We start from the raw sequence: 25,064 nt of genomic DNA on the forward strand, positions 1-25,064 counted from the left end.
TGGGCGATTAGGCCTGGCTCACTGTCGGAGTTCCAATTCATCCCAAAGGTGTTCGATGGGGTTGAGGTCAGGGCTCAGTACAGGCCAGTCAAGTTCTTCCACACCAATCTCGACAAACCATTTATGTATGGACCTCACTTTGTGCACGGGGGCATTGTCATGCTGAAACAGGAAAGGGTCTTCTCTAAACTGTTGCCACAAAGTTGGAAGCTCCGAACTGTCTAGAATGTCATTGTATACCGTAGCGTTAAAATTTCCCTTCAATGGAACTAAGGGGCCTAGACAGAACCATGAAAAACAGCCCCAGACCATTATTCCTCCTCCACCAAATGTTACAGTGTGCACTATGCATTGGGGCAGGTAGCGTTCTACTGGCATCTGCCAAACCCAGATTAGTCTGTCGGATTGCCAGATGGTGAAGCGTGATTCATCACTCCAGAGATCACATTTCCACTGCTCCAGAGTCCAATGGCGGTGAGCTTTACACCACTCCAGCTGACTCTTGACATTGCGCATTGAAATCTTAGGCTTGTGTGTGGCTGCTCGGTCATGGAAACCCATTTCACAAAGCTTCCAACGGCCAGTTATTGTGTGGACGTTGCTTCCAGAGGCAGTTTGGAACTCGGTAGTGAGTGTTGCAACCAAGGACAGATTATTTTTACGCTCTACGCACTTCAGCGATCACGTTCTGTGAGCTTGTGTGGCCTACCACTTCGCGGCTGAGCCGTTGTTGCTCCTAGACGTTTCTACTTCACAATAACAGCAATTACAGTTGAACGGGGCAGCTCTAGCAGGGCAGAAATTTGACTAACTGACTTTTTGAAAAGGTGGCATCCTATGACGGTGCCACGTTGAAAGTCACTGAGCTCTTCAGTAAGGCTATTCCACTGCCAATGTTTGTTTATGGAGATTGCATGGCTGTGTGCTCAATTCTATACACCTGTCAGCAATGGGTGTTGTTGAAATAGCCAAATCCACAAATTTGAAGGAGTGTCCACATACTTTGGTATATATAATGTATTTGTGCATCTAACTTTCTCAGTAATCCTTATTCACGATTCATTCAGAATTATCCGTAATCATAGTAGCATCCACATTCATGTAGAGGTATTTAGAAACATATTGCATGCCTAATTACAATAAAAGTGACTCCAAAATGACATTAATTTCTACTGAGAACAAAATAATCTGAAACACAACCAAAACAAACAGCGAATACATCCAACAAGTTTGTACAGTCACAAGCTAAATGTGGTCATTGCGTGCTAGGAATATGGGACAAAATAGCTAACTTTTTACTACTTTAATACACATCAGCACATTTTTTCCAATACTTTTGCTCCTCTAAAATGGTTTACCTGATATGAATGAAAATGCTAATTAAAGCTCACAGTCTGCACTTTAACCTCATAGTTATTCTTTGAATTCAAATCAAAACTTTTGTAAAAATAAGAAAAAATGCTTTACTGTCCCAATAACTACGGAGGGCACTGTATCTGGCCAAGAAACACGAGGACGAAGCCACACTTTAGAAGCCTTTCTAGTCAATTTGACCAAACCTCTACATGTGGCCTTGCTCTGTGTGACCACCCAACGTGGCTGGTGAAATAGACATTCCTACCCGCCAATGTAAAAATATACCCTATTTGGCGGGTGTTCATTTCAAACCCTGACTATAGTGGATCACTAAGCCTATAGGCCTATGCATGCAATGTGCTGATGCCTTTAGTGCTCAAATCTCTGACAGCTGAACTGTGAGGTGGACAATTATTGTTTTAGGAAAGTAATATCCCTGGTTTATTGATGCTGTTGGCTGCATGGATGGACACCCTAATGGGTTACGCACCCAACACATGTGGATGACCGGTCCATTTCTCAACTGTCCGGCCCCAAATTCTACTAATGGAAACCCTGCTCTCCGGGTGGGTGAAGAGAATCCAGTGGTCATTTGGACATCAGTAAGTTCCATAGTGGCAAGGCGGAGGAGAGGAGGATAAAAGGATGGGACATGACATTGGTACTGTCAGATCTTTAAGCAGCGCCAAGGCCTCCTGGAGTACTACTAGCACCGGGAATTGCCAGGGACCTCACGCTACGATATTATCACCATACTTTGGTGCCGATACGATATATATTGCGATTCTCACAATTCTATATTGTGATTGAATACTGTGATTTTAGTGCAATTCGCTGTTCCAAACATAGTGCTCACCATGTCTGCTGCAGAGGGACCAGACAGAGCCATGAGAACAATGGTGATCAGTAATGGAAATAAAAGTACTGAAAACAAATTGGCTCCCTATTTAAAGAGGATGGGAAACAAGCTATGAAGAAAATACTGTTTTGGTGCAGGTGCAGCCAACTAGCACAAAAATAATATTCAAAACTATAGTCAAAACTATACGATATATATCGTCAAAAAGAATATCCTGATATGTAACTGTATCGATTTCTTCCCCCATTACTAGGTACTAGGCCTTCATAACGCAAGACATATTCTCCTGGTGGGTAAGCAGGCCTTCATAGTGCTAGACATATTCTCCCATCAGACCAGCACTGAGCACTTGTGACATGTGGAGCTGAATGCCATGATGAGAAATAACCACTGTCAACTTTCATCTGGCCCTCAAAGGACTTCCTCACACACAGACAGTCTGTCACTGGAGACAGGAAGAACGAGTGAGAGGAGAGGGGGGAGAGGGGAAGAGAAGGGAGGAGGAAGAAAGGGAGGGAAAGGAGAAGGAGAGAGTGAAAGGAAGTAGAAAGATGGAGAGAAGAGTCTGTCACCAGAGAGAGGCAGGAGACAGGGAGGAAGAGAGAGAGAGGACAGGGGGTGGGTAAGAGAGGGGAGGAGACAGGGAGGAAGAGAGAGAGGACAGGGGGAGGGTAAGAGAAGGGAGGAGGGAGAGAGGGAAAAGAGAAGGAGAGAGTGAAAGGAGAGGAGGGAGAAAGAGGGGAAGAGCGAGAGGGGGGAAGAGCGAGAGGGGGTGAGAGGGAGGGCGAAGGAAGAGAGGAGGATGTGGGAACTCTACAGAGAGCTCATAATGCCCTGTTTATCCATATCTCTCTCTACCCGATGAAAACATAGACACAGAAGACTTTATAAACAAGACCTTCCTCTCTCAATATAAGACATCTATGTAAGTATCTGATGTACACACAGGCACAGACATACACACACACACTTTTAACTTTCCATCAGAAGTGCTGTCGTAGCCATGGGAGACCAGTCCGTGGATCGATGATCATTTATGATATGAATGCATCAGCCTTTTACAGATCCTGCTATTCAGCTTTAGTGTGGCTAGCTAGGAGCAGGCCTGAGGCACTCATTCATAACCCCACTGACTGGCTCGTTGAAGAGCGCTAGCTACGTATTACACATGAACACTACATTAATCTTACTAGCTGCACACGCATGGCTGTTTCTGACACACACATGAGAAACAGCAACCTTTTTAACCTGCGTCCCACATTGCACCCTATTTCATATATGGTGCACTTCTTTTGACCAGGATAATAGGGCTCTGGTCGAAAGTAGTGCACTATATAAGGAATAGGGTGTCAACCGCTTTTGTCTACTCTGTTTTAGTATCTGACATGTACCTGAAAACAGCTTTTTACAGAGCAAAGCACTTTGGCAAGAGACTTGGGAAGAAAAAACTAATCCTGACAATTGTGAGATTATGGATTAAACAATTTGAGAGTGTTTGAAAAAGGGAAGTGTCAGTGGACTGAGGCTTGTTAACCCTGATGTGTACTCTCTTGAACCACACACACACAGACCTGGATCCCGATGAGGATTCCTTTGGTAGGCAGCTTGAAGCCAGTGGATAGCATAGCCTTGAGGAAGGCAGAGTAGATGTTTGGTCCAAAACAAGCCACCTGCAAGGAGGGACACAGACACCTGTTAAGTGTATATATGTGCGTGTGTGTGCATGTACATACATGTGTGTGTGAGCGCGTCTGTGTGTGTACATGTGTCATCTGTGTGTGTGTCTGTGTAATGTATGTGTATGCGTGCTAGTGCCTATATGTGTGTGTGTTTGTTTATACATAGTTGTTTGTGTGTGTGTGTGTCTGCACGCACACACACCTCTCCTGTGGAAGCCATTTCACAGCGCAGGACTGGGTCGGCATCACGAAGGCGAGGCCAGGAGAACATAGGAGCCTATCACAGAGAAGATACAAACAGATAGACCATTTTGGTATTTTAACCTGTGGAGCTCAGTGGTGGAGACCTCCCCCAACCCTGATCTTAACCATCAGTGGGGGAAATGCTAAACTGACCCAGGATCAGTGTATAGGGGCAACGTCACCCTATATTGTGGCTGGAAGAATGGAATGGATGGAAAGGTATCAAATGTGTTTAGTGTAACCTAAAGTATAGGCATTACTGAAAAAAGCAGTGCAAACTTTTCTTCTGCAATCACATATGTTCTGGTGATTTAAATCCTTATATCAGCATTATAATACCTTTTTAATGGTGTTAAAGGATGTGTCTACAGAAAGCTATTGATAAAAAGACATGGGACTACCTGTGAGTGAGAAATGTTGCTTTGCTTGGAAATTCAATCACACTTTGCTACACTCAACAACTGAGAGGAAATGTAGCATCAGGACTAGTGCTTCAAATCAAACAGGTTTTGTGACAAGGCTGCCATCTAGAGGTGGAAAATCTCTCAAACCCCCGGATCAACCATGTTGATCTAAACCCCAGCCTCCCGCTCGTGATGTCAACATCTTTACCACTTGGCCAAGAGGTTATTCCCTATCAACCCGTGTCAACTGATGGTTATTCAAAGTTACGGTTGCTGAATCTTTGTAGTGACTGCACCAAAAAGAGAGTCAGAGACAGAGAGACAGAGGGACAGAGAGAGCGAGAGAGATAGAAAGAGAGAGAAAGTGTTAAAGAGAGAGAGCGACACAGAATTGTCATACCCTCAACTCTGATGTAAATGTAAGAAGTTAGAGCTTGGCTCACGTATAGACAGCAGACGAGACTAGACTATTCACTACTGTTTAATATTCTCTTCTACGCAAGCCTGGATATTGAGAAGTTACAGAGAGGAGACAGGGATTATACCTAGCCCATTGCCCCCTCCCCCAACCACAGCTATTGTGCTGCCTCTCCTTTGTAATTACAACAGGAAATTACTTTGGGAGAAAACAGCGTTCAAGCACCAGCTGGCTGGCTGACTCCACACTCCACTCACACATTTCAATCTACCAGTAACAGTTTAGTTAGTCACTACCATAACCAGGGCCTAAAATTAAGACCCGCCAAATGCGGGTATATTTTTGCCACTGGCGGGTAAGAATGTCTAATTCACCAGCCACGTTGGCGGGTGGTCAGACTCAGGGTTTAACAGTACGAGCATTTCATAAAAAGTCAATATCGACATTTCTGGGATTTTTTTTATTTCAGCTCATGAAACATGGGACCAACACTTTACATGTTGTGTTGATATTTTTGTTCAGTATTCTAAAGTTAGACTTTATCCTTGGCTTTTTACATTGTTTTGTTTACAAGTTAGGTTGTTTTTAAATGTTTGAGTTTGCTTCCACTGCTATCGAAGAGATGTCGTCGGCCTCAACTAGTCAAGATTCTCAAAAGGCACAGTGACCACTCGAGTGGCCCCGTTACCACGTTGTCGTGACGTGACTATCATTAATCTGATGACTGTTATTTATTGAATCAAACTAACTATGTTTAATTGTTACTCAATTAAATTAATCATGTAACAATTAACTCATTAGGAATTTGGGGCACCATGGGAAAAGTTGTTTAACGAGTTACTATCTCCCGACTTAAACTCTAAAGATATCTGTATATCTCTTACATCAATAATAGTCCATTATTAATTGGACTATTATCTAAAATCACATTGCTGTCTTCACAAAAGTATTCTCATATTTAATCATATCATTATTACAACATTTAGATGTAAACCTGATACATAGAAAGTGTAAACTTTGAGTTACCATTACCTTGATATACCATCCTTAATGACATCACAAAATAATAAACAACGTGACATGATTATTATTTAAGTCCCCACCAACCATTCCAAACATTTGGATTTCAGAAATAATGTTCCAATGTCTAATCTTTTGATTTTAGAGTTTTTAGGTTGGCCACACTCTCTGTAACAAAGGAGTTTCAGTCCTCCAATACTGAGGTGCAAGAAAGAGAACGTTTCTGCAAACTATTTATGGTCGGCTGTTAACTTCTTATGGATGGGGGGCAGTATTGAGTAGCTTGGATGAATAAGGCGCACAGAGTAAACTGCCTGCTACTCAGACCCAGAAGATATGCATATTATTTGTAGATTTGGATAGAAAGCACTCTGAAGTTTCTAAAACTGAGAAAAAAATCCAACCAGGAAGTGGGAAATCTGAGGTTTGTAGGTTTTCAAGTCTTTGCCTATCCAATATACAGTGGAAATTTGGTCCGATTGCACTTCCTAAGGCTTCCACTAGATGTCAACAGTCTTTAGAACCATGTTTCGGGCTTCTACTGTGAAGGGGGGGGGTAAGAGCTGTTTGAGTCAGGTGTCTGGCAGAATGCCATGAGTTCAGTCTTGCGCATGCCTGTGAGAGTTAGCAGCGTTCCTTTTCCTTTCTAAAGACAAAGGAATTGTCCGGTTGGAATATTATTGAAGATTTATGTTAAAAACCTCCTAAAGATTGATTCTATACATCGTTTGACATGTTTCTATGAACTGTAATATAACTTTTTTGACTTTTCGTCTGTACTAAGTGTGCCTGCGCCTCATGAATTTGGATTTGTGAACTAAACGCGCGAACAAAAAGGAGGTATTTGGACATAAACGATGGACATTATCGAACAAAACAAACATTTATTGTGGAACTGGGATTCCTTGGAGTGCATTCTGATGAAGATCACCAAAGGTAAGTGAATATTTATAATGCTATTTCTGACTTCTGTTGACTCCACAACATGGCGGGTATCTGTATGGCTGGTTTCTGTGTCTGAGCGCTGTACTCAGATTATTGCATGGTGTGCTTTTTCCGTAAAGCTCTTTTGAAATCTGACACAGCGGTTGCATTAAGGAGAAGTATATCTTTAATTCCACTGTATAACACTTGTATTTTCATCAACATTTATGAGGAGTATTTCTGTAAATTGACGTGGCTCTCTGCAAAATCACCGGATGTTTTGGAAGCGAAACATTACTGAACATAACGCGCCAATGTAAACTGAGATTTTTGGATATAAAGTGTCATCTGATGAAGATCAAAGGTTAGTGATTAATTTGATCTCTATTTCTGCTTTTGTGATTCCTCTCTTTGGCTGGAAAAATGGCTGTGTTTTTCTGTGACTAGGTGCTGACCTCAGATAATCGCAATGTATGCTTTCACTGTAAAACCTTTTTGAAATCAGACACTGTGGTGGGATTAACAACAAGTTTATCTTTAAAATGGTGTATAATACTTGTATGTTTGAGGAATTTTAATTATGGGATTTCTGTTGTTTGAATTTGGTGCCCTGCACTTTCACTGGCTGTTGTCAAATCGATTCCGTTAACGGGATTTCATCCGTAAGAAGTTAAGTCATAAAACCAGCCCCCCCCCCTATCTGTCAGCCATGTGCCAAGCTGATATGGCACCTTTGATCCTCATCAAGGAGAGAGAGTCATGACAATGGTAATGTTAAATGGGCAGCTGAACATTGTCGTCTCATTTGTGATATTTTGGTTAAAATACTCAGGTCACAAGATATTACATTAAATTGAGCAATGTGTGACTTGTTTCAGGAAACTAGGCGTATGACGCACGTCACTCTTCACAGCAGCAGCAGAAATGCCTTCTGGAATATGTGAACTTCATGTGCCTTAATAACAAACTTGTATTCCATCCATAAAGACTAATAAACATGTTAAATTACAAGCCTAGTTGGTTTAGCCAGGGGGAAAAAACAGGAACCTTCCCACCAGCCATGATTGGCTGAGATAATGTATGGTCTGGACATTCCGGGAGATGAGTTGAACTGAGATGCAGCGCGCTTCTGTCTATAACGTGAGCTGTTCAGTATGTGTTGACAGCCCTTTCTACCTTGCCGTTTTTGAAAGATATAACGTTAGCCATCGAGAACTACAAACGTTTTGCTACTTTTCTCAACAACATTTGATGCCCTGAATTTAGCAGGTGCTATTGACAGAGGAGTAGAATAAAGTGATGGGCTACTTTCTGCACACGCCACGGTCAGTGTGAACCGGAGTGACTTGACACAAAGCTGGCCAAACAAGATGTAGCTACAAAAAAAAAAATTGGGTTAAATGGTTCCAGTCTGCAGTGAAGCGTTCATCCATGTATACGAGTAAGAGTACATGTCTAGACAATAGTGACACATCCACTTAGCTAGATGTGGGTGAGGGGTGGTTATAGCATTTCCTCCACATGAAGGAAACACAAGTGTGTCAGGTAAGCATCATCTAATAATGATCAAATATTTATAAAATATTTTTATCTGGACACACTGTTTTTGATATCGCTACTATGCAAGTACTATCGCTGCACCGTTTACACCTTCTGTATCCTGTGCATGTGACAAATAAACATAGATTTAATTTGATATAGTGTGTTTACCACATGGCCTCACATGTGAATCCTTAAAGAGATGGTTGGGGCTAAGGCTTAAGCGGGTGTGAACGATGCTGAATGGGTGTAGACAAAGAAGAGCTCTCCAGTAGGTTTACCAAAAATATTCAAGGGTCATTTTCTCAAAAAGTGGGGTTACAAGTTTATCAACATTCATTCAATGGCCATTTTCTCAAAAGTGGGGTTACAAGTTTATCAACTTTCAAAGCAAAATTACTTTCCCATTGTTCCTCAACTGCAGTGTATGATATACAATTTTCTAGCTCTGAGTCTCTACTTTTATCCAATGTAAAAAACACAATTTCAAATATCACATTACTTCTTACTAGTAATACATTAATTGTTTGAGAAACATTACTAAGCATTCTCATCTACTTTGTTTTGTGTTTTTTTGGTGTAATTAATGAGAAAATATTTTGGCTGGTAAAAAATCTGAGTGGCCCCTGGATTATTGTATCTACCTGCTACAGTGGCTGGTAGACAAAAAATGTAGTTTTAGGTCCTTGCCATAACACTTAACAAGTCTTAAATAGCAACCTATTACATATATAGTGCACTATTTTTAACCATGTCCCTGGCAGCTTATTCCCTATATAAGTGCACTACTTTTGACCAGAGCCCATTGGGTCCACTATACAGGGACTAGGCTGGGTGCCATTTGGGAAGCATCCTTAGGGTCTAGGCAATTCAGCACTAAACTACAGAGATGTATTTATTTAACTTTTATTTAACTAGGCAAGTCAGTTAAGAACAAATTATTATTTACAATGATGGCCTACCCCGGCCAAACCCAGACAGCGCTGGGAAAATTGTGTGCCGCTCTATGGGACTTCCAATCACAGCCGGATGTGATACAGGCTGGATTCGAACCGGGGACTGTAGTGAAGCCACTCGAGAGCGAGTGTCTCCTTTCCACCCCATATTCATTGGAAGGTCCCTGTGTTTAGGTTGTCACATGACCTGGATTTAAACTTTATTTTTAGCCTTTCCCGAAATTAGAATTAGATAAAAGCAATTGTCATGAAAAGAAAATTAGACTGTTTGGTGAAAAATCTCTATAAATAAAAGGTTAAACTCCAGGTCATGTGACATGATTAATCAAAACCCAGGGCCTAAATAATAGGCTTCATATGGCCAATCATACTTATTGTACATATATCACCCTCCTCCCTGTGTGGGCCGGGACTGTTCTACCATGCCTAAAGCAGACCAGGCCACAGAAGATATGGTCATTATTAAGACTATTATGGAGGGTATAATAGGTGAAAATGGCAATAGGAGAGGTTGGTGCTATTACCACTTTTAATCAGGGTCCCTCTTCTACTCTTTAGTCTATTGCATAGTAAGACACTATGTGTGCTAGTGTGAATATTGGGACAAAGCCCTGTAGTTTCCCCTTATTGCTTCATTCTAAGTAGTGTGCTAGTATGGATATTGGGACACAGAGCCTCACCTTGATTCCCACATAGTCAACAGGGATGATGGGGTTCTCCAGAGAGGGCAGAGCAGCCTCATCCTGGGGTTCACCCACCATGACCCGTGTAGCCACACTAATGAAGTCCACACCGATGGTCTTAGATACGAAGGGGAAGGAGCGTGATGCTCGCAGGTTACACTCTATCACCTGGCGGGGAGGAATGCACACACACAGTCACTTGCTGACATTTTCATTCTAAACCAGTACAGTTGGAGGAGGATGGCCGAGTTACTATTACCATTAAGCACTTAGTGGCAACTGTACAAAAGGCCCAATTTCATTGATTAATTGAATGATGTGTCCTAACTATTTCCACACATCAAGCTTTGATTATTTGAATCAACTGTGTAGTGCTAGGGTAAAACCCAGAATGTGCACCCAGCTGGGGCTCCAGTAGTTTGGGAAAAACTGCTATAGTGTGCTGTGAAAAGAGTATTACGTCACCTCTTGCCTTAACATTTTATTTTTGTTGATTTTACATGTTTATCGAATGCCTAAAATAACATTTCAAGAAACAAACTATGATCTCAATCTGGGATTTTTCTGCCATTTTAATCCGCCTAAGCTTTTTTTCCCAAGTCGCCTAAGTCCAAACAGGGTAAAAAATAAAATACATAAATAAATCATTTTTGGGATGGAAAAACACTTTCAGTGTAAACCAAATACAGTGCATTCAGAAAGTATTCAGCCTTATTGTAATTGATTAAATAAATAAAAATATGTATCTACACACAATACCCCATAATGACAAAGTGAAACACATGTTTTTAGAAAAAATAATGGACCTATTTCTTTTTTTATAATATAATCTCTGATAACCAAAATAAAAGCTAGACAGTCAAGGAGAATTGAAAACCCATAAAGCAATGGAATTTGTGGTTAAGAGCAGTTAAGAGTGTTGGGGCAGTAACCGAAACGTTGCTGGTTCAAATTCTCAAGCCGACTAGGTAAAAACATCTGTCGATGTGCCCTTGAGCGAGGCACAAATTGCTCCTGTAAGTCGCTCTGGATAAGGGTGTCTGCTAAATTACTATTATTTTTATGTTTAACACCAGTTTTAATTTTGTTATTATATTTTAGCAAAATAACAACATTAGCCATGTCAAAACACACAGAATTGCAGGAAACTAGCTTAAAACAGCTCCATGGCAACTAACAGGAATTCTTTCTCAGCTGCATGAGAAAAATGTCTAGATTTGCAGGAAATGTGGTTTAAACTGATAAACATTCTCAGCTCCATGGTGAAGTGTGTAAATTGCAGGAAATTGGCTTAAAAATGCAACAAACAAACAAAAATCTACATTAGCAAGACGAAACCTCTAAAACTTTCTCTAAAATTTTGACTTCACTCATTGCCATGACCTCTGCCACACCAACCACTGAAAGGCACTTTTTGATCAATAAAACAGACACATTTGACAAATTAAATTGAAGAACAGTATTCATAATGAAATCTACATGCGTCTTCAAAAATGATTCACACCCTTTAGATGAAAAAAAAAAAGCAGACATTGAATATGGTTTGATCATGGTGAAGTTACAAATTGTGCATCAATACACCCAGTCACTACAAAGACACAGGTTTACTTCCTAACTCAGCTGCCAGAGAGGAAGGAAACCGCTCAAGGATTTAACCATGAGGCTTAAGGTGACTTTAAAACAGTTACAAAGTTCAATGGCTGTGAGAGGAGAAAACTGAGGATGGATCAACCACGTTGTAGTTACTCCACATTACTAACCTAAATGACAGAGTGAAAAGAAGGAAGCCTGTGCAGAATACAAATATTCCAAAACATGCATCCTGTTTGCAATAAGGCCCAAAAATCTGTCAGAGAAATGCACTTTATGTCCTGAATACAAAGCCTTATGTTTGGTCCAAATCAAACACCACCATATTTTCAAGCATGGTGGTCCTGCATCATGTTATGGGTATGCTTGTCATCGGCAAGAACTAGGGAGTTTAAGGATAAAAAGAAACAGAATAGAGCTAAGACACTGGGAGATAAATTCACCTTTCAGCAGGACAATAACTTAAAACACAAGGCCAAATATACACTGGAGTTGCTTACCAAGATGACATTGAATGTTCCTGAGTGGCCTAGTTAGTTTATTTTTTTATGTTTTAAAACCATTTTTCTCCCCAATTTCGCGGTATCCAATTGTTTTAGTAGCTACTATCTTGTCTCATCGCTACAACTCCCGTACGGGCTCGGGAGAGACGAAGTGCATCCTCCGATACACAACCCTGCACTGCTTAACAGCTTGGTTGGGAAGCCAGCCGCACCAATGTGTCGTAGGAAACACCGTGCACCTGGCAACCTTGGTTAGCGCGCACTGCACCCAGCCCGCCACAGGAGTCGCTGGTGCGCGATGAGTCAAGGATATCCCTACCGGCCAAGCCCTCCCTAACCCAGAAGACGCTGGGCCAATTGTGCCTGGGCGCGAACCCATGTCTCTGGTGGCACAGCTGGTGCTGCAGTACAGCGCCCTTAACCACTGCGCCACCCGGGAGGCCTAGTTACAGTCTTGACTTAAATCGGTTTGAAAATCCATGGCAAGACTAACAATGATCAACAATCAACAGAGCTTGAAGAATTTTTAAAAGAAAAATGTGCAAATATTGTACAATCCAGGTATGCAAAGCTCTTAACAGGCTTATCCAGAAAGATCGCTGCCAAAGGTGATTCTAACATGTGACTGAGGGGTGTGAATACCTACGTAAATGACATAATTCTGTATTTAATTTTCATTAAATTATCAAACATTTCTAAAAACATGTTTTAACTTTGTCATTACTGGGTATTGTGTGTAGATGGCTGAGAACAAAATGTGGATTAAGTCATGGGGTATGAATACTTTCTGAAGGCACTGTATCCATCTTTTCATCTTTGGAATTCACTGTGACCACACCACACCGAGATTCTGTATTTCAATTCATGACCAAATTGCTTCTTTTTTTTTTTTTACGACTGTGAAAACGTCAAGTGATCATTTATAGCTTTCTCTAACGTATTCCGTCATGCGTCACACACACACACGCACACACACACTTACCATGACATCGTTGCCCTTCACTAGGAACTGAGTATTGAATGGACCAGAGATCTCAAACGCCTTTGCAATTTTCCGTGTGGCACTCTTCACCTGAGAGTAATGGAGGACAAATACTAAATATGAAGCTTCCATCAAAGACGAACCTATAACTCAGTAAAAATTATTTACATATTCACAGCCTGGGCAATGGATTACAGTAGTGAAAAATCAATATAAACCACAGCCCAATAATGAATTACCCTGTCAGGAGTCAGTGATCCTAAATATAGGCAGGCCAACAGACTAATAACAGCCTAACAAATAAAATGTGGAAACTTTTCATAACGATGCACACTTTCATGATTGATGTGAGACATGTTTTGAGTGAGTCAGCCCCTAGTAGGTGGGTAAAAAAACAGCATGATACAACACACACACACACACTGACCTTCTCTAGGGCCCCCTGGCTGATGCTCTGGGTAGGTAGCATGAGTGTGGCATCTCCAGAGTGGACCCCAGCATCCTCCACATGCTCTGTTATAGCATGGCACAGCACCTGAGAAGAGGTTATAACTAGTGCTGAGCGATTAACATAAATTATTATTTTCAGTTTTTTAAACAACTAATTGATCAACGTTGGATCAATTATTTGAACATTCGATTTTGTTCTGGGGGGGGTTTTCTGTGAGATCAATGCACAGTTTCTCTAGACAGAACTCAGATCAAGCCCGAACTGTGCAATGTAGTAGGGAGTTGTAGTTTCCAACAGGCCAATATTCTACATAGTTTAGCACAAAAAATGTGGTAATTAACTGCAATCCATTGCGCGCTTACTTGTCCGGTCTATGTGGGGCAGTCACAGAGAGGGAGGGTTTCCACTAGTTAGGCATCAGGTTAGCAGTGTGGTTAAGATTAGGGTTAGGTTTAAAATGACATTTTAAGAAGATAAATTGTAGAAATATGCAGGCTTTATGACTATGTGGCTGTGGTAACTAGTGACAACCAAGAGGGAGGTATCTTTACCTGAAAATACATAAAGTCATACATGTATAACTAATGTATAAATGTATGCAGGCATGACGAAGTCACTTTGGATAAAAGTGACTGCTAAATGGCATATATTATGAAAGTATGCCTTATTTACTATGAAGAACTGCTAAAAATAGGGATTTTGTCAGACAGCAAAGGCAGCAAAACTATAGAGATGAGAAGATGACTTTGAATTAAATAACAAATTCATAAAATAAAACAAATGTAATATATTATAGGCAACAACTTACATATTTTATTAAAGTAAATTAAATAAATGATGGTTAACAAGTGATAAGCAGTAATGGGCAGTCACTACCATGAGTCTTATTGTTTTATTCTGTGTTGTTTCAGCCACAAGAGCATTGGTGAGTTTGGGCGATTAGGACTGGCTCGCAGTCTGCTTTTTTATGGAGCTCTCAACGAACAGTTATTGTGCTGACGTTGCTTCCAGAATAGGGCTGTGGCGGTCACAACATTTTGTCAGCTGGTGATTGTCAAGCACATAACTGTCGGTCTCACGGTAATTGACTGTTAATTAACATAAACACATTTAGCATCTCCTGGCTTCCACACATAGCTACAAGCCATTTTAAAAAGTCTAATAAATCCATGTAATATAGCCTACACCTTCACAATAAATCCATTATTTATTTTAGACCGGTCTAAAGAAGCATGATATGAAGAAAATGTAGTTTATTTCAGAAGAAAAGAATAGCATACACGAGCTGTCCTTATGTTAGGTCCTGATGTGGCTATGCCAAATGGCTGTGGGCTACACTAGTTCATTTAGCAGACAACATTTGCTTATAATTCCGTGGCATTATTTTATAGTATGAAGAATACAATTGAACAAAGCTGAATAAAATAAAGGAATAAAATAAAAGGATATTTTTTCCAAATGATTTGAGGGAGTGCGGACACGTGGCTATTCTGTGTTGACCGGTTAACAAAGAAATAGGTCCTCCTATATGCTTAATTTAGAGTTATTAATGTAAACTTGACTTGTTCTAAAAAATTGGTCTATATGTTTTGATTTTTAATACATTGTATGGCTGCATGATGAGACTAATGATGATTTGAAAAACGTCACTTGAAAGGCATGAGCTCTGCTGTACGCAGGCTGTACACACTACAATAGTCTCTCATTCACAATTTGACAAGCACTTGATAATGCCTCGAATTTCCCGGCGGCATACCCTTTGTGGCCGTAATGCACCCAATAAAAATTATCCATGCCTTTTGCGGCCCAGAGTGCTGCGTTGTGCCCTTCTCCCTGAGTGTGCTGCGCAACCCGAATCGCCTCTTATTCACATGGCTCTCAGTCACGTGATTGGGTCTTTCTTACAGGCTACAAGTGAAGACATACACATCGGGGACACAGTTGCGCGTGTCCTTATCCAATTCCAAGGTGCATATTGAAGATATTGGAAGAACTGACCACATTTACTTTGTCAGCCAACAAAGTGAATGGGCCTTACGAACAGCAAAAGCCTATGTCAATCTTTTATCCTCCATAGTACAAAAGTCAACCTATTCTATTCTGTGTGATAAATAAATATTCCAAACATAGTCTGGGATAGTAGTGGGATGCGATAGATCCCAAATTATTACAACCACTAGCAATGTGCACATGGTAGTAGGCTATAAGCGCAAATGTTCAATTTTTATGGTGAAAATGATCTCTCCCAAACGTGACACTCAGACTGCTTACATATGCCAGTTAGGCTCTACACCCATTGTAAAATGGATAAATGTGATTCATTTTAAGAAGATATTTGGCCACTTTAGTTGTGATACAATCCCATATAAAACTTATAGGCCCATGTGCTGGCTACAAGAGGTGTGCGACTATGATTAGAAAAAGTAGCGACTATGATAAAAAAAGAAGCATTGTTTCTTATGCTGGGCATCATTCACAAGTGATAATATATCAAGTGATAGGCTAATATTGTCACCCATCAGACTATTCTTGATTTAATCATAACATATACTAAATAATATATGTGTGATATTTGTTTTGATTTAGAATGGACCGTTATCATGCATCTGTATCGAAACAGGGGCAGCCGGAGAAAATAGATAGCAATGGAGGACGTTTTTCCCTGTGGTTTATTTTCATGCCAGCCAGGTAGGTTATACTCCCGTTGTAAAGCTAACAATGTGCTAAACATTAGGAAAGTTGAGAAATAAGTATAGTAAGCCTAGCCTATAGAAAGCTGATGGGATCCTCATATTTTTATTAGCGGCCATCACTGCGTTTTCTCCCGCAATTGTATAGCCTATAGAAATGTTGTGCAACATGAGCTCATGGGCTCTCATGAAGTGTTTGATTAGATTTTCTGATACATTTACATGGATGTCAGAGTGATTAGAGGGACAATAGAGTGCTGAGTACCAGGCAGTTAGCAAGTTTGGTAGGCTACTAATGACCAGCAGCAGCAAGAGAGCTTGGAGAAGCCTAATTACCGTGACAAAACGGTAATGTGGAATTTGACTGCGTTCATGACTCGTGACTGCTGGTGGCAGTAATACGGTCACCGCGTCAGCCCTATTCCACAGGCAGTTTGGAACTAGGTAGTGAGTGTTGCAACTGAGGACAGACCATTTTTAAGCGCTTCAGCACTCGGTGGTCCCATTCTGTGAGCTTGTGTGGCCTACCGTTGTTGGTCCTAGGCGTTTCTACTTCACAATAACAGTACTTACAGTTGACCAGGGCAACTGTAGCAGGGCAAATATTTGACAAACTGACTTGTTGGAAAGGTGGCATCCTATGACGGTGCCATATTGAAAGTCACTGAGTTCTTCAGTAATAGCTGAATCCACTAATTTGAAGGGGTGTCCACATACATACACTATATATGCAAAAGTAACACTATTATTTCATTAAGTCATTAAGTCATTACGATAAGCAGCCCTTTTCACACAAAAGTGTATAAAGGAATTCATCAATAGATAAACTATATAATTGATAGCAGGTAATACGTTAATATAAAACCTTAAATGGATGAATTGCTGAAAGGGCTCTGGTCAAAGGTAGCGGACTATAATCGGGAGCCATTTGGTACGCTACACTTGACTCTCCCACCCCTTCCCACCAATCAAAAGGGAGTAGTGTTTCAATGAACTGCGTTGTCGTTAGTACATATTAAACCCCCGATAACTGCAGCACTCATTAGCAACACACTAATTGATGAACACACACAATCCTGGAGGAACACACACTCTTGATAAAGCCTGTAGTTAATACGGGGGAATGCATATGAAGAGCACGCGTGCGCATGCACACACACTGAATAATGAGCCCTATTTGGCATTCAGTCAATGGATGGATCTGTAATGTGGGAGGAAAAAGAGAAGACCGACAAATACAGAATATAAGGAAACCAGATATAATCTTTATAGCAGATTGAGAAATCCTTTGATACAGTATGCCTAGAATCTGTTTATGAGTGCCTTGATTTTTTTTTACTTTGGAGAATCTCTCATAAGATGGGTAAAGGTAATGTACAACAACCCTTTATGCAAAATAATCAACAACGGATACTTCTCTGAAAGTTTTGAGCTGTCAAGAGGTGTAAAACAAGGTTGCCCTTTATCACCATACCTATTTATTATGGCCTTTGAAGTGTTAGCGATAAAAGTCTGATGATAACATTAAGGGACTAAATGATTCAAGTTCTCTTGAGTCCTTCAACCTTGAAGGGCCTTATTGAGGAATTGGATAATTTATCAAATTTATCAGGGTTAAAACCTAACTATGGTAAGTGTACTATATTACAGATTGGGTCTCTCTCTAAACACTGGACTTTTTATAGTCCCGTAACCCTTCAAACATTCAACCTCCAGCTGCGTACCCCCTCCAGCACCAGGGTCAGCGCACTGTCAAATGTTGTTTTTTTGCCATCATTGTAAGCCTGCCACACACACACAATACATGTATTAAACATTAGAATGAGTGAGTTTTTGTCACAACCTGGCTCATGGTATGTGACAGAGCTCTTATAGGACCAGGGCACAAATAACAATAATAATTTTGCTCTTTATTTAACCATCTTACATATAAAACCTTATTTGTTAATTGAAAATGGTGAATAACTCAACACAGGTTAATGAGAAGTGTGTGCTTGAAAGGATGTACATAACTCTGCAATGTTGGGTTGTATTGGAGAGTCTCAGTCTTAAATCATTTTCCACACGCAGTCTGTGCCTGTATTTAGTTTTCATGCTAGAGAATCCACTCTCACATAGGTACGTGGTTGCAAAGGGCATCAGTGTCTTAACAGCACGATTTGCCAAGGCAGAAAACTCTGAGCGAAAATCTGGCAGTGGCTTCTGATTAAATAAAATGTTCACAGAACCACTCGTTGCAACTTAGATGAGGCTCTTCTGTTCAGATATCAGTAAGTGGACTGGAGGCAGGGCATGAAAGGGATAACGAATCCAGTCGTTTGTGTCATCCGTTTCGATTGTTAATGCAGACAAAGAAGAGCTCCAATTTCTTAATCATAGCCTCAATTTTGTCCCGCACATTGAATATAGTTGGAGTCCCTGTAATCCTAGATTCAGATCATTCAAGAGAGAAAAAACATCACCCAGATAGGCCAGTCATGTGAGAAACTCGTCATCATGCAAGCGGTCAGACAAGTGAAAATGATGGTCAGTAAAGAAAACTTTAAGCTCGTCTCTCAATTCAAAAAAGCGTGTTAAGACTTTGTCCCTCTTTAACCAGCGTACTTCTGTATGTTGTAAAAGTGTTACATGGTCACATCCCATATCATTGCATAGTGCAGAAAATACACAGGAGTTCAGGGGCCTTGCTTTAACAAAAAGCTGTCAGGCAATCCTTTGGCAGCAAGAGCCTCTCGGTGGATGCTGCAGTGTACCCAAGTGGCATTGGGAGCAACTGCTTGCACTCCACAATGTCTCTCTGTCATGGCTTTTGCGCCACCGGAACAGATACCAACATATCTTGACCACCAAAGTCCATTTGATGTCACAAAGCTGTCGAGTACTTTAAACATATCCTCTCCTGTTGTCCTGGTTTCCAGTGGTTTGCAAAAGAGGATGTCTTCCTTAATTGACCCCCCATAAATGTAACTGACATACAGTGGGGCAAAAAAGGATTTAGTCAGCCACCAATTGTGCAAGTTCTCCCACTTAAAAAGATGAGAGGCCTGTAATTTTCACCATAGGTACACTTCAACTATGACAGACAAAATGAGAAAAAACAAATCCAGAAAATTACATTGTAGGATTTTTAATGAATTTATTTGCAAATTATGGTGGGAAATAAGTATTTTGTCAATAACAAAAGTTTCTCTCAATACTTTGTTATATACCCTTTGTTGGGCAATGACAGAGGTCAAACGTTTTCTGTAAATCTTCACAAGGTTTTCACACACTGTTGCTGGTATTTTGGCCCATTCCTCCATGCATATATCCTCTAGAGCAGTGATGTTTTGGGGCTGTTGCTGGGCAACACGGACTTTCAACTCCCTCCAAAGATTTTCTATGGGGTTGAGATCTGGAGACTGGCTAGGCCACTCCAGGTCCTTGAAATGCTTCTTACGAAGCCACCCCTTCGTTGCCTGGGCGGTGTGTTTGGGATCATTGTCATGCCGAAAGACCCAGCCACGTTTCATCTTCAATGCCCTTGCTGATGGAAGGAGGTTTTCACTCAAAATCTCACGATACATGGCCCCATTCATTCTTTCCTTTACACGGATCAGTCGTCCTGGTCCCTTTGCAGAAAAACAGCCCCAAAGCATGATGTTTCCACCCCCATGCTTCACAGTAGGTATGGTGTTCTTTGGGTGCAACTCAGCATTCTTTGTCCTCCAAACACAACAAGTTGAGTTTTTACCAAAAAGTTATATTTTGGTTTCATCTGACCATATGACATTCTCCCAATCTTCTTCTGGATCATCCAAATACTGACAAATTCTCTAAAAATAAGTTGGAGATGGCTTATGGTAGAGAAATTAACATTCAATTCTCTGGCAACAGCTCTGGTGGACATTCCTGCAGTCAGCATGCCAATTGCACGCTCCCTCAAAACTTGAGACATCAGTGGCATTGTGTTGTGTGACAAAACTGCACATTTTAGGGAGACCTTTTGTTGTAACCAGCACAAAAAAGGAGAAATGCTCACCGACAGGGATGTAAACTAATTTTGTACGCATGGAAAAAAACTGGGATCTTTTATTTCAGCACATGAAACAAACTCTATACATGTTGCGTTTATATTTTGTTCAGTGTACAGTACCAGTCAAAAGTTTGAACACACCTACTCCTTCAAGGGTTTTTCTTGATTTTTTCTATTTTCTACATTGTAGAATAATAGTGAAGCCATCAAAAATAGGAAATAACACAAATGGAATCACATAGTAACCAAAAAAGTGTTTAACAACTCCAAATATATTTTATATTTGAGATTCTTCAAAGTCTGGCTCAAACATGTTGATAAGAAGCAAAGAAATTCCACAAATTAACTTTTAACAAGGCACACCTATTAATTGAAATGCATTCCAATTAATGATGCTGGTTGAGAGAATGCCAAGAGTGTACAAAGCTGTCATCAAGGCAAAGGGTGGCACTTTGAAGATCTAAAATATATAGTTAGATTAGTTTAACACTTTTTTGGTTACTACATGATTCCATACATGGTATTTCATGGTTTTGATGTCTTCCCTATTATTCTACAATGTAGAGAATAGTCAAAATAAAGAAAAACCCTTGAATAAGCAGGTTTTTCCAAACTTTTGACTGGTAATGTATATTGAATGTTTATGTTTTACACCAGGTCCTCCAACCAAAGGAGGGGGTGGTAGAGTAAAAAAAGTGGGATCAGAAATTATGCAAGTAATGTTGTTTGATGGACTCATCTGTAAGCTAGTTTTTGTCTAAAAGAGACAGACTGAAACAAAGAGGGATATATACAAAAGAGAAAAAATGGGGGAGGAGAAGAAGATTACCATGTATATAGAACATATGACTACTCTTTCCTTGATAGTTGTTAGGATTTAGGCTACAATCAGAAATCTAAACATGTCCATACAGGGTCTCGATCATATATAAGTACAGCTGAGCGGTCAAAACTTCAGTATTTATTAAATGTATTGCATTGGATCCATCCATGTGTGGCTTTTTTTCTTAATTGTGTTTCAACATTAAAATATTACAATGGCAGATCCAATTTAGACACATGAAACTAAGGGAATAATGATGTGCTCTTCAGGTTGAACTAAGGCTTATATACTCATACCTATCTCCCTGGCACCATGTTAACTTCTTAACCAATCCCTAGCTTTGACATGTCTAATAAGGGCTCTTAAGCGGTTGTATTCGTGATGTCGGAGGTGGAACTGCTTTAGAGCTGTCAAATCCACAAGCGGCTCCTGGCATTATGCTGATTAGGCTGATAGAAATCCTCATTATTTAGTTTAATTATTTTCTTATAAATATAAAATCAACATGTAATGTTGGTTCCATGTATTAGGAGCTGAAATAAAAGATTACAGAAATGTTCCATTTGCAAAAAAAGCGTATTCTCAGAAATGTTGTGCTCAATTAAGTTACAATTAAATTAAGTTACATCCCTGTCAGTGAGCATTCCTCCTTTTCCAAGATAATCCATCCACCGACAGTTGTAGCATATCAAGAAGCTGATTAAACAGCATGATCATTACACAGATGCACCTTGTGCTGTAAGCAATAAAAGGCCACTCTAAAATGTAAAGTTTTGTCACAACTCAATGCCATAGAAGTCTCAAGTTGAGCAAGCATGCAATTGGCATGCTGACTGCAGGAATGTCCACCAGAGCTGTTGCCAGATCATTTTATGTTAATTTCTCTACCATAAGCCATTTCCAACGTCGTTTTAGAGAATTTGGCAGTTCGTCGAACCAGCCTCACAACCGCAAACCACATGTAACCACACCAGCCCAGGACCTCTGCATCCGGCTTATACACCTGCGGGATCGTCTGAGACCAGTCACCCAGACAGCTGATAAAACCTGTGGGTTTGCACAAGAATTTCTGCACAAACTGTCAGAAACCGTCTCAGGGAAGCTCATCTGCGTGCTTGTCGCCCTCACCAGGGTCTTGACCTGACTGCAGTTTGGCGTCGTAACCGGCATCAAAGGGCAAATTATCACATTCATTGGCCACTGGCACGCTGGAGAAATGGGCTCTTCACGGATTAAGCCAAGGTTTCAAACTGTACCGGGCAGATGGCGTCGTGTGCGAGGGTGGGAAGTGGCAGGACACAATGCAAATGGTCCGGGTAGCCATTTGATTAGTTGTTCAGTAGTCTTATGGCTTGGGGGTAAAAGTTGTTGAGAAACCTTTTGGTCCTAGACTTGGCGCTCCGGCACCGCTTTCCATGTGGTAGCCGAGAGAACAGTCTATGACTGGAGTGGCTGGGGTCATTGACAATTTTTAGGCCTTCCTCTGACACAGTCTGGTGTAGAGGTCCTGGATGGCAGGCAGCTTAGCCCCAGTGATGTACTGGGCCGTACGCACTACCCTCTGTACTGCTTTGCGGTCGGACCCCGAGCAGTTGCCGTACCAGGCAGTCTAATTTATTGTCCAATACGTTGGCCAGTAATATTGATGGTAAGGGCAGATTTCCCACTCACCGTCGGCGGATCCTTACGAGGCTCCCCGCCCTGTGTACTCTATACCTGCGTCTCTTTCTCTTGCCAATGACTGGGATTTCGACCTTGTCGGGTGTCTGAAGTACATCCTGTGCATCTTCGTCTAATCCGAGGTGAGTCACCGCTGTCCTGATATCCAGAAGCTCTTTTTTGCCGTAAGATACAGTGGCAGAAACATTATGTACAAAATAAGTTACAAAAACTGGAAAAAAAACACATAATAGCACTATCGGTTAGGTGCCTGGAAAACGGCTGCCATTTCTTCCGGCGCCATTGTACATGTTTGATCACCACAGTTCGTCAGCACCCAGCAGGTGTTCATGTCAATGTTCGTGTTGGTCTATCTTCCCTCGTACAGTATGTGAGTGAGAGAGTGGTCAAATCTAAGGCTTTATTGGATCAAAGGTCAATGGAGAACATTATTATGCAGTTTCTTTTAAGAACTGGCCTCAAAATGTTATAAAAAGGTTAATTGACTCCAAAATACTTTTCAGTAGTCTTTACACAACCTACAAAACACCCCAGGATTTTTGAAATTTGTTTTCCCCCACCCATCTTTCAATTGAATATATTCCATTTCCACTGTCTGTCTGATATGTATCTACCAATCCTCTGTTCCTTTCAAAGCAGCTGTAATATGTTTCCCTGCTGATAGGATGGGAAAAATTATCTAGTGTCCTAAAATAGTGCCCTACCTTTGATGAGTGCCCTAGTAGTGCTCTATGTAGGGAATAGGGTGCCATTTGGAACTTGGCCTCATCAGACTGAGGTAATATAATGGAGGAATAAAATGCTACATTAAAGCAGAGTGGAGTAATGCTCCAGCGTGGCTCAGTTGGTAAGAGCGTGGAGCTAGCAAATGCAAGGTCGTGGGGTTAAATTCCCCCAGAGGTCACATCCACATACTAAAGACTGAGTCATGAATGTAAGAAGATATAATGAGACAAATGTGAAGGTAAAAGTACAAAACTGCTTTAGTACTAGGATTAGGACATACTATGTTGATGTAGAACTGATTAAATTCATTACAGTCTAAATGTGATGCTAAGTAATATAGCCTGTGAGTGTTTTGCTTGCTGAAGCAAATAATTCACCTTGCCCTTCATTCAGGAAATAAGAGAGGAGAGGAGGGAGGGGGATGAGGAGGAGAGCTCCTATAAAAGCCCCCCACGTGTTCCACCTGCTCCATCACGTGAGGCAGAGAGATAACACATCTAGGTCCTGTATGGCTCACTTGATAAAAGGGGTTCAAAAAAGGTCATGGGTTCAATTCCAGCAGGAATCACATACACATACTGAAAATATGCACATGCACTCACTGTACTGAAAGGCACTGAAAGCAAGTGTCTTCTAAGTAGCATATAGCGCACATAGCATAATGATGTGAGGTGTGTGAGGCATATCAAACTGGCTTACTTTTCCCATCTTGGCAACTGCATCCACCTCCACCTCTCTGGCTCCACGGATGAACTTGGTGATGACCACTGGATGCTCCTGTAGGAAAAATAACATCATCAGATATCTAACTCTCAAATGGCACCTATTCCCTATATAGTGCTCTACTTTCAATCTGGGTCCTTAGGGCTCTCAACAATAGTGCACTATATAGGGAATAGTATTCCATTTTGGATGCACAGTGCAGCAGAGCACACCGCAATTATGTTGGAGTAGGGGGCTGCATCCTGTTTATATTGGGATTATACAGCAGCCCAGCTCAACTCCCCAGCTTCCTTATACATACTATTATACCAGTTACACGTGTGATTTGTACAGCTAGCCGGATGCGCACGGTGAGTCGAGTAGAGTAGAGCTCAGTAGTCTGCTGGGGACAGGACGGCTCATAATAATGGCTGAAACGGAATGGAATGGCATCAAACACATGGAAACCATATGTTTGATCTATTTGATACTATTCCACTCCAGCCATTATCACAAGCCTGTCCTCCCCAATTAAGGTGCCACCAACCTCCTGTGATAGAGCTCCTCTTGGCGTGATGAGTGGTATGTGTGTGTGTGTGTGCTGCCCCTGAGAGACAGGTGTGTGATGCTGTGTTCTGTCAAAAGCCAGGCAGGCCATGTCTATTCAGGTCACAGGCCAGAGGGCTGTTTCTACTCCTCCTGGCTAGAGAAGTGCTGCTTAGCTGACAGTAAGCAAGGGGAGGTGTACGTGTGTGTTTGTGTGTGCATATGACCAGGACTGGTTTAGTGTGAGCAGCATGACAGGGAGGCCGGCTGCTCTG

At 41.1% G+C, this 25,064-nt stretch overlaps 1 protein-coding gene across 1 annotated transcript in view; it reads right to left on the reverse strand.

The window, feature by feature from the left end:
- The window catches only part of cps1 (carbamoyl-phosphate synthase 1, mitochondrial), a 90,808-nt gene that overhangs the window by 12,452 nt on the left and 53,292 nt on the right, over positions 1 to 25,064 (reverse strand). The window contains exons 29-34 of the mRNA XM_020457714.2: positions 24,241 to 24,318; positions 13,584 to 13,691; positions 13,157 to 13,246; positions 10,079 to 10,249; positions 4,097 to 4,171; positions 3,787 to 3,885 (exon numbers count right to left, since the gene is read on the reverse strand). Coding sequence (XP_020313303.2) covers positions 3,787 to 3,885; positions 4,097 to 4,171; positions 10,079 to 10,249; positions 13,157 to 13,246; positions 13,584 to 13,691; positions 24,241 to 24,318 — 621 coding nt within the window. The remainder of the gene's footprint in view (positions 1 to 3,786; positions 3,886 to 4,096; positions 4,172 to 10,078; positions 10,250 to 13,156; positions 13,247 to 13,583; positions 13,692 to 24,240; positions 24,319 to 25,064) is intronic.

This window comes from Oncorhynchus kisutch, linkage group LG2 (assembly GCF_002021735.2).
Source record: "Oncorhynchus kisutch isolate 150728-3 linkage group LG2, Okis_V2, whole genome shotgun sequence".
NCBI classification, from domain to species: Eukaryota; Metazoa; Chordata; class Actinopteri; order Salmoniformes; family Salmonidae; genus Oncorhynchus; species Oncorhynchus kisutch.